Below are 13,857 nucleotides of genomic sequence, written 5' to 3' on the forward strand. Positions count from 1 at the left end.
GATGACTCAGGAATGAGCCTTGGGGAGGGTCACACGTGTCATCTCCACACTGCCTGGCACGGAGCCCAGCTTTCGAGCCTTGCTGTCCATCAAATATGAGCTGAGTGAGACTGGGAGGGTCACCTACAGGGTCAGGATACCAACACTCGCCAACATTTATGTCAAAGCCTCATAAATTGATTTTAGTAACCATGTCCTTTCTGTTTCTTTTATTTCCTCCTCTGATTTACATTCCATTTTTACAAATTTTATAGGTGATACCAGGGCAGCAGGACATGCCCGTAACATATGTGTGTATGTGTGTGTATAAATAAGCGGGTAAACAAGTTCAGTGTGTTTGAAGTGCGTAGCAAAGTATTTTTACTGGTTTGGGAGTACAAAGAACTCTTTTCTTCCTGAACTGTTTTGAGAGTAAGTTGCCAACAGTGATGCCCATCACCCCAGGACTAAGATATGTGCTTCCTGCAAGCAAGGGCCTTCTCCTAGGAGAAAATACAAAATTCAGGAAATTAACGTGGGTTTATTATACCCTTCTCATCCTCAGACTCCATTCACAATTCTCTGGCTGTTCCAATAATGTCCTTTATGTCAAAAACTTCAGCTCCTTTTGTCGCATTGCACTTACCTGTCCGGCCCCTTTAGTCTCCTGGAGTCTGGAAGAACTTCTAGTCTCCTCTGGTCTTTGTTGGTGTTCGCACTCAAAGATTCCAGGCTGGTTGTTTTGCTGCATGTCTCATGTCGGTTCCTGAGATGTTTCTTTGGGATTGGATCCATGGTATTGTGCCAGAATACCATGGAAGCGATGCTCTGTTCTCACTGCGTCCTGTCCGGGGGGAGATTTCCATTTGCCCCATTACTGACAAAATTCACTTTGAGCCCTTGATTAAGGGCATCTCCCAGGTGTGTCCACTGTGAAGTAGTTCTCTTTCTCCTTATAATTATTTTGTGGGAGGTATTTGTAAGTGTTCTGTTTCCCTATCAGTGTTTTAAGATACTCATTTATTCATATCAGTACAATTCATAGTTTCCTATCTTGTTGTTGTTGTTACATTTTTATTTATTTTTGAGAGGCAGAGAGAGAGCATGAGTGTTGGGGGTACAGAGAGAGACACACACACAATCCGAAGCAGGCCCCAGGCTCTGAGCTGTCAGCCCAGAGCCCGACGCGGGGCTTGAACTCACAAACTGAGATCATGACCTGAGCCGAAGTCGGACGCTTAGCTGACCGAGTCACCCAGGCGCCCCATGCTTTCCTATCTTCTTCCTTGGTCTAATCTGTCAACTGCCATTACTTTGACTTGTCCCAGGTTTGGGCAGTGGTTGCCCCTTCAAGATGGCCTCTGTGTCTTTTTGACATGTGCCCACCATTCTTTGAGTACGTGCTTAAACTCTCTAGCACAAGATATTCCAAAATTATCTCATTGTACTTTGCCTGCCCCAGCCCTAGGATCCGCCATTTCTCCAAGGAGCCCTGACTCCTTCCAGTGGAGAACAGTGTTTAGAAACCAGGATATGTGAGTAGTTAGCTGTCGCTGTTCCTGGGCTGCTTGCTGGACAGAGCTAGGAAATCCCTAGATGCATGCATATGTGTGTTTACAGTTCTACTTCCAACCCCAGTCCAGCACCAAAGAATTTGTTTCTAGTTTTCTCCCACTCCAAATTTGTAACTCTTCTTTGACAGAGAGAAAATTAGCTTCGGTTATCGTATTATTTTTACCTACTCAGTCACTCCCTCTGTACTTAACTGCCAGCGTCCACCCTCTTCCCCATGTGGACGCCCTCCTTACCCCCACTGTCCTCCAACACCTTGCACCCAGACCCACCATGTGAAAGTGCTCTTCACCCCATCCAGGTTCTGATGGTCCCACTACTCAGGATCCAGTATGCTGTGCTGGGCCACCTTCCCACACAGACACATCCTCACCGCACTTGGGCTCCGTGACCTTGCGCTGGAATACCTCCCCGCACAGACCTCCCTCCTCACCCTTCTCTCCCCGTTCTCCCCCCACTTGGGCTTCGACACCCTGTCAGTCTGCCCCTGTGCTGAGATAACTTTCCTCTTCCCCTGCTCTGGGCAGTCTTCCTGCGTGGATACCCTCCTCAGCCCCCTGAGCTTCCACACCCTGTGCTGGGCTGCCCCTCATGGGCATTCTTTCCGAACCCTGTTGGGTTCTGGCCCCCCATGCCAGGCTTGCCTCCCGGGTGACCACCTTCCTCACCCCACTGGAACTCTGACACCCTGCTCAGGGCTACTGTGGCTCCCGGCTTCCCATCAGCATGGACACACCAACTATACTTGGCTTTGCCTAAAAGCTTCTTGTCTAAATGTTCAGGTAGAAAGCTACATTTCTCTTTTTAAAGGACAAATAATACGTGTCAGTTTCTTCCCACTGTTGTTTGTGACATTCTTTCAAGCTCACATGTCTTTGGAAAGATGGGTCTCTAGCCTTAAAAATTACCTTCACCCTCTAATGTCCTTGAAGAAAACACCACGAGAAAACAAGCTTGTATCCTTGAATAAATCACACAGTCAGTATGTGGTCCTTGTAGCCTCAGCACCTAGGGTAGGACTGGCCTTACTGAATGAGTGAGTGTGGATGAACAGTGAGGAAGATTTCAACAGACACACACACACACACACACACACACACACACACACACACACACACACACACACACCCCTAGATGGAGTCCACAGAAATAGATCCCGAAGTCACTGCCAACCACTGGGCACATGGGCAAGCTTGAGGATGGCACATTCTTGATCTTTGTGCATAACTGACCTTGATTAAAAAGAATCATGTCTTTCTGCTTCACATTTTCCTTTTATACTTTAATAACATCATATCCATTTCTGTTTGTTTGAAGTGGTTTTTCATTCCCCTGGTCTAGCCAGGCACCATGAGTACATAGCAAAGCATTTTCTTTTTTCTTTTAAAATTTTTTTTAACATTTATTCATTTTTGGGAGACAGAGCATGAGCAGGGGAGGGGCAGAGAGAGAGAGAGGGAGACACAGAATCTGAAGCAGGCTCCAGGCTCTAAGCTGTCAGCACAGAGCCCATCTCAGGGCTCGAAATTGTGAACCACAAGATCATGAACTGAGCCAAAGTTGGACACTTAACTGACTGAACCACCCAGCTACCCTGCAAAGCATTTTCAAGGCCATCGCCAAAGAGTTAATTTTTTTTAAGTTTATTTATTTTTGAGAGAGAGAAAGAGCATGAGCAGGGGAGGGGCAGAGAGAGAGAGAGGGAGACAGAATCCCAAGCAGGCTCCACACCATCAGCTCAGAGCCCCATGCAGGGCTCGATCTCATGAACCAAGAGATCATGACCTGAGTCAAGATCAAGAGTCAGACACTTAACTGACTGAGCCACCTGGGCACCCCACCAAACAGTTAAATTATAAGAAATAGCAAACAAAACAAAAAAATAAGATTAAAAGCCACTGAAGTGAAAACAATGTATTTTCTCAACGTGGAGAATTCTGCTATAACTACAAAAAAAAAAAAAAAAATCCCTGCTATCTTCTCCCTCAATTCAAGTCCCAGGTTCATAGCAGAGTAATACAAGTTCCTCAGTGTCCTAACAGAGAAGCAGTTTCTCTGCTTCGAAGGGTCAGGGGGCATAGGTCAAGTTCTGAAGATCCTGAGAAGACGGGGCACTGATGTCATCAATCAGTGGTACACTGTTGCCCAGAACACCCAGGTCTCTGGGGAGGGCATGTCTCCAGGTGGCTGCTCCAGCAATGTGATGCATCTGAACAGTTCCTAACGGACTGTTAGGAAGGGCAGATTCTAATTTTCCATTGGCAGCCTCCACGGTACCTGCCATCTAGTTCATACTGTGTCACTGCTTGTGCATTCACCTCCTTCTTGGGGAATCCGCATCGTACAGAAGAGCAGCTGGTTTTTTGCGACCACAGAATAGCAAGTGGAATATTGTCAAAGCCCTACCCTATTTGTGTTAATAACAGTAACAGTACTCTATTCTTGTTAGAGTACTTGTTAGAGAACTGTTCCTGTTCTAAGAGCTTTAAGTATTCACTCGGTCCTCCATAATACCCCAATGAAGTGAGTACTTTTATTATCCTCAATTAACAGGTAAGGAAAGTAGGCACAGCAAAGGTAAGCAAACTGCCTGTCAAATCCAGACAGTCTAGCTCTAGAGCTCTGTTACTTGAGGAGATAAATGCCTGGTAGAAGCCATCAGACCTTCCTGAAGTTGTCCCTCCAGGTTAGGGATTCCTCCTGAGGTCTTCCTTTTGTGGTCTCGTGTTTGGAGAAGTGACCAGTCTCTGTTAACTGGATGAAGAAGGAATATTTTATCCATGATAAAGGCCAGTGAGCAGAGAGCTTCTGGTCCTCAGGAATGGATATAGAGGAGGGTTTGGTATGTTCATCAGAGCTAGTGCTCCATCACCAAAGTCATAGGAAAGAGACCACAGTGTTGACTTCGATAGAAGCCTGAGACGAGATATGAAGTTCAAGCTGAACCTGGGCTTCCCTCATCTTTCCTACTTCATCAATGGGGAGAAGAGAAAAGAGGAAGTAGAGATTCAGCTGGACACCCCGGAGGGCAGAATCATGGATTTCCTTGTGCGTGAATATACGATACTGACCTTGCCAGCTGAAGCCTGGGTTCTTGGAACGGCAGTCTGGGTGACTGATGCTGTTTCCCTTGTGCCTGAGGAAATTCACATGGTTTTCAGGGAAAGAAATCACTTTTGTGGTCTTTCTCACCTCTAGTGTCGGATCAAAAACTGTGTTTGAGCCCAAGGGCCTGGATGAGCTTACAAACCACGGGCCACCTTGAGTCCTCACGTTGGGTAATGCCCACCTGTAACCTGACTGCCTCTTCAAGATGCCCACCAGCAGCACAGTAATGGTCAGGGTAGGAGAAGACAGGCTGAGCAAGACAGCATTCTCTGCTTTTCTCCTTGTGTCTGCTCACTCCCCAAGTTGGTTGCATCTGCCCTTTTCCTCTAGGAGGCCTCACAGTCTGCTCCTCTGTCTCCTCTGCTCTTTTCAGTAAACAACCAGGCTTCAGGCTGAAAAGAAAAGGCCCTTGCTGCTGCCCAGGGACTGTCAGGAGCTGGGATCTCGCTGGAAGTTCTCACAGTGAGGGCTTCAAAGATTGCGCCTTTCCGATAAATATTCCCCAGAAAAGCCAAATAAAAAGTGCTTTTGTTTCCTGATGGGCTACAGGTACCATGTGAGTAGCACTGATTGAGTGCAGCACCTCTGGAACTCCAAAACTGAGTGAACGAGAGTGTGGCTGGGTCGCACCTCCTGGTAGAGGCCCTGACTGCCACTCATCAGTTTAACTGTTCGTGTTCCAGTTGGCTGTGGTGGTGTGGTTGTGGATCTCATTCCCCTCCTTCAGTGGCAAACCGTTTTCTAGGTGTTTTCAGGGTGGTGATTGGCCACCAAACTGCTGAAAAATGGCCTCTGCGTTGGGCACACATCTTCTGTAAAGGCACAGTCACACATCTTTTTCAACGAGCCGTGGAAGACAAAAGGAGAAGTTTTTATAACCGCACTTACTAGTGACGACTCAGGGTGTGTTGTCCCACGTGAAATAGTAGCCTTGCTGTGCTCCCGGCTGGGCAGAAGGCCGCCACCCGTGTGCGAGGCTCTGGGCCCGACAGGCTGTGCTCAGCAGTGGTGAGGGCTAAGGTCCACCTCCACAGCTGGCCACAGTCGCCACCTCATCCCATCCCTCCTCTTGTTTTCCCTCTTCCTTTTTTCTCTTTTTTGTTAATTTGGCAAGACTTGCCTACAGTAAAACGTAGAGGTCTTAAGTGTGCGATTTAGTGAGTTTTGGCAGTATTTACCCACGTGATGGACACTCTCATCAAGGATATTTCCATCCCGACCCTATTACCAGTTTGCAGTTTGTTACCATCAAAAATGACTTATCATTGGTTTGACTACTTTTCGTGTACATGGTATAGGAGATATTATGGATTTGGGCGGGAATCATAGCCGCCTAAGAACTTACGCAGCGGATGTATTTGTAAACTTAGTATGAACCATTAAAACCTAAAAACCAATACTGAACAGATAGTATCCCGTATCTTCTTGAATTTTAATTCAGTTTCATGCCCCTTTCTGATCTGGAAAGGTGTTGAAGGCAACATGCATGCCATAGCCCAAAGGTTACAGAAGGTTTTTAAGTTTTCTGTGTGTTCTGCTCCCCTCCACCACTTCTGAATTTAGGGCCCGGAAGTATTACAAGTGCTCAGATTATCAAAGTTTTAAATTCACCATACCCAGGAGCATGCATGCCGCTTTTTCCTGGTCCGTGAATTCCATCCCTCTGCCTGTTTGAGTCAGCAGTGATACTGACGAGCACCAAAGGCACTTGCCTTTCCCCGGGTGGACACAGAGGCCTTACCTCTGACATCCATGAACCTGCTGGAGAGACGGGATTTGCTGTCTCGGATTTACAGACAGACATAGAACATGAGAAATTTCCTGCCGTAGGACTCCAAAGATAATTCCACAGCTGAATGGATTGAGCATCGCTTCTTCTCAACAGTGAAATTGTTCCTTCTCCTTCGTACAGAAGTGGTGGGGTCCTCGGGTTCTTTTAGTTCAAGGCAAAGGGATCCGGCAAAATCATTTTCACAATGTATTTCTCAGTGAAATTGATGAACCCCACATTCTCTGCTTTGGGATGGGGAACGGGGGACGGGGCAGTGGTATTTCCGGTAAAAGGTCAAGAAATACATGCTTAGCTGCCACCCTCATCTGTCACTCCCTGAAACCTACCTTCGCACAAGACCTTTTCTGCTCTTCTCTCTTAATGGGTTTTGTGTGGCTCCTGCCCAGCTGCAAAGTACTCTTCTTGAGTTCCCAAGAAAGCTGTCGGTGACATGTTGTCCTCACATATTTTAGGTGCAAGGTATTTGTAGCCATTAAAAAACAAATTTTTTTTTAATGTTTTGTTTATTTTTGAGACAGAGACAGAGCATGAGCAGGGGAGAGAGGTAGACACAGAATCCGAAGCAGGCTTCAGGCTTTGAGCTGTCAGCACAGAGCCCAACACGGGGCTTGAACTCATAAACTGTGAGATCATGACCTGAGCCGAAGTCGGACACTTAACCGACTGAGCCACACAGGCGCCCCTGTTTGTAGCCATTTTTACTGCTGACTCATTGCGCCAGTGATTTCAGTGTATGAAGGCAGCGTCTGTATTTTGTGGAAAACTGCTATAGCAGGAAAAGCCTCAGAGATTGATTTTTAGGCACAATTATTTGTGTTACTCCTACAGATGTGGTACTGCCCGAGGGGACACAAAGAGACCACTGGAAAAATAGAATGGTCAATGGCGATTTGGATTTTATGGGATCTTCATTTGCTTACCAGAAGTAAATGTGCAAGACCACCCTTTAACAGGATGGTGTTAATTTTATTTGAGAATTCAGAAGGGTATAAAAGTGAATTATTTCTAAAACAATTCTAAGGAGAAAAGTAATAATTTCGTTTCTGAATAAATTCTACTTGTCACAAGTTATTTTTAGGCCGTGCTGATTCCGACCTCCTGTCTGCAGTCTTCTAAACCCCTTTTGTGCTAATGCTAGGTTGTCAGGAATCTGCCTATTGGTACCTGTGGATTCACACAAGGGCGGAGCTACCAGCCAAGGGCGGAGCTACCAGCCAAGGGCTCTCACATTGTTCCTCAAAAGGAAACAGGAATAGTTTTGCCTCCTTTTTTGTGTTCCCTACCGCACCTCATAGCTGGAGATCACACGTTTTTTGTTTTTTGTTTTTTTTTTTTAATTTTTTAGATGTTTATTTTTGAGAGAGAGACAGAGCACAAGTGGGAGAAGGGCACACACACACAGAGAGAGAGAGAGAGAGAGAGAGAGAGAGAGAGAGAATCTGAAGTAGGCTCCAGGCTCTGAGCTGTCAGCACAGAGGTGGGACTCAAACCCATAAACCGCAACATCATGACCTGAACCTAAGTCAGACGCCCAACTGGCTGAGCCACCCAGGTGCCCGGAAATCAAAACATTTCTTAAACTGTATTATGCTCCATGAAAATGAGAGGGAAAGAGAAAGAACTAACAAAACTTAGAAAAAGCATACTGGTCAGCTCTTGCTTGGCTTTGTTTTTGTATAATTCTGAATCCATTCGCAGATCTTTGAAAATAGGAGAGATCCATAGAACCCACTGCTACCTTCCTGTTATATTTCTGGAGTGAAAAATGTTTTGAAAGGAAACAGGAGGATATGATCAGGGAGTAGCTGTTTTGTTTGCAAGATAGTGTTACTATAACTACAAAAAAATTCATTGTTGTGGGAATTAGTAATAAATATATGGTCCTCTTACCCTTGGCAAGGGAAACTGTTCAATGTATAGAATTACAAAATACTAATATTTCATAAATCATGCTTAATTCTTCCTTGCTTTTCATTTCCACTGCCTTCAGTGTTGATATTTCTTAACTGTCTCACGTGGGAATTTTAATACTTGCTCAGAATTCAAAATGTGAGCATCTGCCAAGAATTAAATAGAATGTAATTTCACAAAATCTCAATTCTAATTTTTTAAAAAAGTGACAAAGCCAACCATCTTTAAAATGGATGCTGAGGGGGGCGCTCAGTCAGTTGGGTGTCCGACTTCAGCTCAGGTCATGACCTCACAGTGTGTGAGTTCGAGCCCCGTGTCGGGCTCTGTGCTGACAGCTCAGAGCCTGGAGCCTGCTTCAGATTCTGTGTCTCCCTCTCTCTCTGCCCCTCCCCTGCTCATGCTCTGTCTCTCTGTCTCAAAAATAAATAAAAACATTAAAAAATAAATAAGTAAGGGGCGCCTGGGTGGCGCAGTCGGTTAAGCGCCCGACTTCAGCCAGGTCACGATCTCGTGGTCCGTGAGTTCGAGCCCCGCGTCAGGCTCTGGGCTGATGGCTCAGAGCCTGGAGCCTGTTTCCGATTCTGTGTCTCCCTCTCTCTCTGCCCCTCCCCCGTTCATGCTGTCTCTCTCTGTCCCAAAAATAAATAAACGTTGAAAAAAAAATTTTTTAAAAATAAATAAATAAAAAATAAATAAGTAAAATGGCTACTGAGGAAACTATAAAACATGCCTGGAAGTGTTTATAATTATTAGTATTTCATATACTTACATGTTCATATTTATTTTTAAGAGCCGATGTGCTGTTTAAAAATCCTAACTATATCTCTAATAATTTAGTTGCCCATATTACTTTAATATGTAGGAATATTTAATATAATTGTTTAATATATAGTAAATATTTAATATATTTACTATATAGTAAATATTTAATATATAATTAAATATATAATTATATTATATTATATTTAATAATACAATATATATATACAATATATATATACAATATATATATACAATATATACTATATATATACAATATATATATATACAATATATATATTATACAATATATATATATACAATATATTGTATATATTGTATATATATTGTATATATTGTATATATTGTATATATATTGTATAATTATATAATTAATATTATAATTATAATTATACAATTATATATAATTATAATATTAATTATAATATTAATTATATAATGTAATATATAATTATATATAATATATAATATATATATAATATATATTATATAATTGTAATATATAATTAATATTTAATATATAGTAAATAAGAATAGAATCAGTCTTAAAGTTCACCTCCCTTTGAAGCAGCCTGTGGTACATTGGAAATCTAGCACTCAGTGTAAGGTCTGACATACAATTGGTTGCTTAATATATGTAGGTTTTTAAAGTCTATATATTTTGAAAGAGAGACAGTGCAAGTGGGGAAGGGATAGAGGGGGGGAACAGAGAATCCCAAGCAGGCTCCGCACTGCCAGTGCAGAGCCCAATGTAGGGCTTGAACCCATGAAACCGCGAGATCATGACCTGAGCCAAAACCCAGAGTGGGTCACTTAACCAGTTGTGCCACCCAGGCACCCCTTTAATTTTTTTTAAGTTTATTTTTGAGAGAGAGAAAGAGGGGCAGAGAGAGAGAGACACACACACACACACACACACACACACACACATACACACACACAGAATCCGGAGCAGGCTCCAGGCTCTGAGCTGTCAGCACAGAGCCCGACTGAGGGCTCAAGCTCACAAACTGTGAGATCATGACCTGAGCCGAAGTCAGATGCTCAACCAACTCAGCCACCCAGGTGCCCCTTAATATCTGTATTTTTTAGATGAATGAGCAAAAATAATGTAATTTTTAAGTAAATTATGTTTTCTAAATCACAAGGGATATTTGAACATTAGAAGAATAAATATTTGGTAACAAATCATTTCACATTTTCACATTGGAAAAATATTGTGAAGTGGTAGGAAAATATTCAAACTGAGAGAAGTTAACAAATGATTTTTAATTCAGTATCAACAACTAATTGAAGGTTCTGCACATAAACCAAAAACAAAGGTATTTTTCAGGTTCCTTTATTATGTTATCTTTGGCAAGCCTAAGGAATATTTCTTAAAGTATTGAGAATTTTCTTAGGTCTGTTTTGTTACATTTCACTTATTAAATTGCATAAAAGTAAAGTTAATGTTGCTGTTCCAGTAATTGAAGTTGGGTTTTTTTCATTATTGCCATTTATTAACAAATGGGAGTAGAACCATTTTTTTTTTTCTCAGCCTTATAGAATAACTCGCTCTTTATTGCTCTATTTCATCTCAGATATTTAGGATATATATATAGTTATTTTTTACCAAACAATGCTAATTTTGTAGAATTACATATTCCCAAATGAACCTTGAGAAAAAGATTTTGTTGTTTTGCTTTTGTAAAAGAGGGACTATGGCTGTAGGATATTATGCGTCTTTAAAGAAGATGCTAAATGCACATTACTAGCATCATTCATAGAAATTCTATCCAGGGGGGTAAATAGAAAGTGAAAAAAAAAAATTGAAAAGAAAGCCAAAGAGGAGAGAATATGAACATAGAAAATATGAGGAAGGTAGATAAAATAAGATGGTAGACATCCAAAAATATCAGTAATCACAACAGTGGACTAATTCGTCCAATTAAAAGCTAATGACATCAAAAAGGTACATTCATAGGGGCGCCTGGGTGGCTCAGTCGATTGAGCTTCCGACTTTGCCTCAGGTCATGATCTCATAGTTCATGAGTTCAAGCCCCAGGTTGGGCTCTCTGCTGTCAGCAGAGCCTGCTTGGGATCTTCTGTCCTCCTCGCTCTCTGCCCTTCCCCCACTGCCTGCCCCCCCCCCCCAAATAAACTTAAAAGGTACATTTATATAAAATGTTCCCCTGAAGCTAGATCTCAGGGAACTCTGCCATTCCAGATACAACTGGGAAGTACCCTTCCCCTAAAAAAGTACATTTATATAAAACTCTAGAAAATATAATCTAATCTAGAGTGATAGAAAAATGATAGTCATTGCTGGTGGGGTGGGGCACCTCATGCATAAAAGTCATTTGTGCTGAGAAAAGACTTAAATTTCAAAGGTAAAACCATAATACTTTGAGAAATGATCTAGGAGAACATCAATCTGAATATAGAAGGATTCCTCTCTCTCTCTTTCTTTCTTTCTTTCTTTCTTTCTTTTTCTTTCTTTCTTTCTTTCTTTCTCTCGAGAGGGAGAGCATAAGCAGGGGAGGGGCAAAGAGAGAGAGGGAGAGAGAATTCCAAGCAGATTCTGTGCTTGTAGCACAGAGCCTGATGTAGGGCTCAAACCCACAAACTGAGATCATGACCTGAGCTGAAGTCAAAAGCTGGACACTCAACTGATTGAGCCACCTAGGCGCCCCTAGAAGGATTTCTTAAGACACAGAAAGCACAGAAGGAAGAAACTGATAAATTCAGTAATCTGCAGGTCTAAAACTTCTGTTTCTCAAACACACACACACACACACCAAAAAGAGCTGGGAAAAAAATATTTATGGCCCATTTAATTGACAAAGAATTAGTATTTCTGTGGAATTTCCATGACTCAATAAAAAAAAGACAACCCAGGAGAAAAATGGGCAAAAGATATAAACAGGCATATGACATTAACAGGAGTCCCAAATAACCAATAAACAGGAAAAGAGGCTCAACCGCAATCTTCAGAGAAATGTGAATGACAGCCAACATCAGAGCCCATTTGCAAGCCCCTACCTCCCATTAATAAAAAGTCCATATTAAGCAAAGATGCCTGCAAAGATGTGTTGACAAAGACATAACTATAGCACATGTCTGCTCTTAGAGAGTAAACTGGTACAAACACTTTGGGAAACTATTTGGCAGTATCTACTGAAGTTAAAGATGTGCCAAGTGTAAGGCCCACAAATTCCACTTATAAGTGGGTCCACCAGGGAAACTCCTGCATTTAGGTACCAAGAGATGTGTGCAAGAATGTTCATGGCACCACTGTAGCAAACAGTATGGGGCAGTCCAGATTCCACCAGCATTGGATAAATCACCCTGTGGCTCTTGGGTGGAATACTCCGTAGCAGCAGAAAAAAAAAATGACTTACAGCTACAAGGAAGACTCTTAGCAAAATGTAAGGGAAAAAGCTCACAAAAAGTTACAGAAGTGTACATGCAATGTGGTTATGTCTTTCAGGACACAAATAAATGTAAAACTATCAAGAAAAGCATGGGAATAATAAGCACAAAACCCAGGAATGGTTACTTTGAAGGAGGAAACAGATGAGCTGGAAAGAGCCAGTCTGGCTCAGTGGGGGCTTCAAACCAGTACAGTGTTCTTGTTCTGTGATTGCGTGTATTTAGATCTTTGTTTATACTTGACATTTGTTTATTTTATAATTTGAACCGATACAATATTTAATAAAGTTAATTACTTTTAAAATAGGTGCAAATTGCCGAATTTAGCCCATGACAATGGGATACCTATGTACACCTGCAATAAAAGTACACGTTTTTGGAAAAATGGTAAATCATGAGTTCCATCCCATTACTTCCGTTTAATTAAATTTCCTTTTGCTAAAGGTTTTCCTTCTTCTCCCCCCTCCCCATTTCCCCTGCCCTGCTGCTCCCCGATTTTTAGGAGAGATTTGAAGCACTTTTCACTGTCTATGATGACCAAGTGACATTTCAGTTGTTCAAAAGCTTTAGAAGAGTCAGAATAAATTTCAGCAAACCAGAAGCAGCAGCAAGAGCGCGAATAGAACTCAACGAAACAGACTTCAACGGGAAGAAGCTGAAGCTGTATTTTGCACAGGTACAGGTGGACAGGGAGGGCACTGTTCTCTCAACCTCCTTTCCTCCCAAAGTACCGTCAGTTCTCCATTTTCTTGCTTATTGCATCAGAGGTCTTTGAATCCCAAGCAGCAAGTAATGTAAAAGTATTTTGCCTTTATTTTACAGATATATAAATATTTATTAAGCATATTTTCCCTCCTAACTCTGTGTTGCTTATACTGATAGTCAAAGGAATTCATTTTTCTGGGCACCATTTCTCAACTGGTGAAGCCCTGACACCCTAAGATCAGTGAATTAACTTTTCTCCCGTGCACTTGTGATGGCACTTGTGATGTGACATCCTTGGGAGAATTGAGAAAATGTCTCTGAAACCGTTTCTATGTTGTGTGATTCATATGAGACCCCTCACTGAAAATAGCTGCCAGCCTAGGGATGACCAGGGGGGTGGCGAGGACCATGCAAAAAAGGCTGTTTCTGGGAGCCTGTGGGTTACCAAGAACCGTAAGTGCTTACTGTTCTAATCCCTACTGGTGGAATTCTCTGAAACTAATTTCTCCTCAGAAGAATTGATGACATAAAGGCTTTTGACCTCTATTCATGTATTAAGTGGGCTGTTTTAACTTTCAGCTGATGCTTTTCCCCCTTGG

The 13,857-nt window shown here is 42.3% G+C and overlaps 1 protein-coding gene across 7 annotated transcripts in view; it reads left to right on the forward strand.

The window, feature by feature from the left end:
* Window positions 1-13,857, forward strand: part of RCAN3 (RCAN family member 3) — a 40,483-nt gene that overhangs the window by 18,773 nt on the left and 7,853 nt on the right. For 4 of the 7 annotated variants that reach the window (XM_045482205.1, XM_045482206.1, XM_045482200.1 and 1 more), the window contains exon 2: window positions 13,056-13,229. Coding sequence is in view for 5 of the 7 variants with exons in the window: in XM_045482200.1 (XP_045338156.1) it covers window positions 13,056-13,229 (174 nt within the window). In the remaining 2 variants the exon portion in view is untranslated. Of the gene's footprint in view, window positions 1-720; window positions 901-7,305; window positions 7,330-12,874; window positions 12,941-13,055; window positions 13,230-13,857 lie in introns of those variants that run through there. The other 3 variants (XM_045482202.1, XM_045482204.1, XM_045482203.1) reach the window with 3 other exon arrangements.

Source organism: Leopardus geoffroyi, chromosome C1 (assembly GCF_018350155.1).
Source record: "Leopardus geoffroyi isolate Oge1 chromosome C1, O.geoffroyi_Oge1_pat1.0, whole genome shotgun sequence".
NCBI classification, from domain to species: domain Eukaryota; kingdom Metazoa; phylum Chordata; class Mammalia; order Carnivora; family Felidae; genus Leopardus; species Leopardus geoffroyi.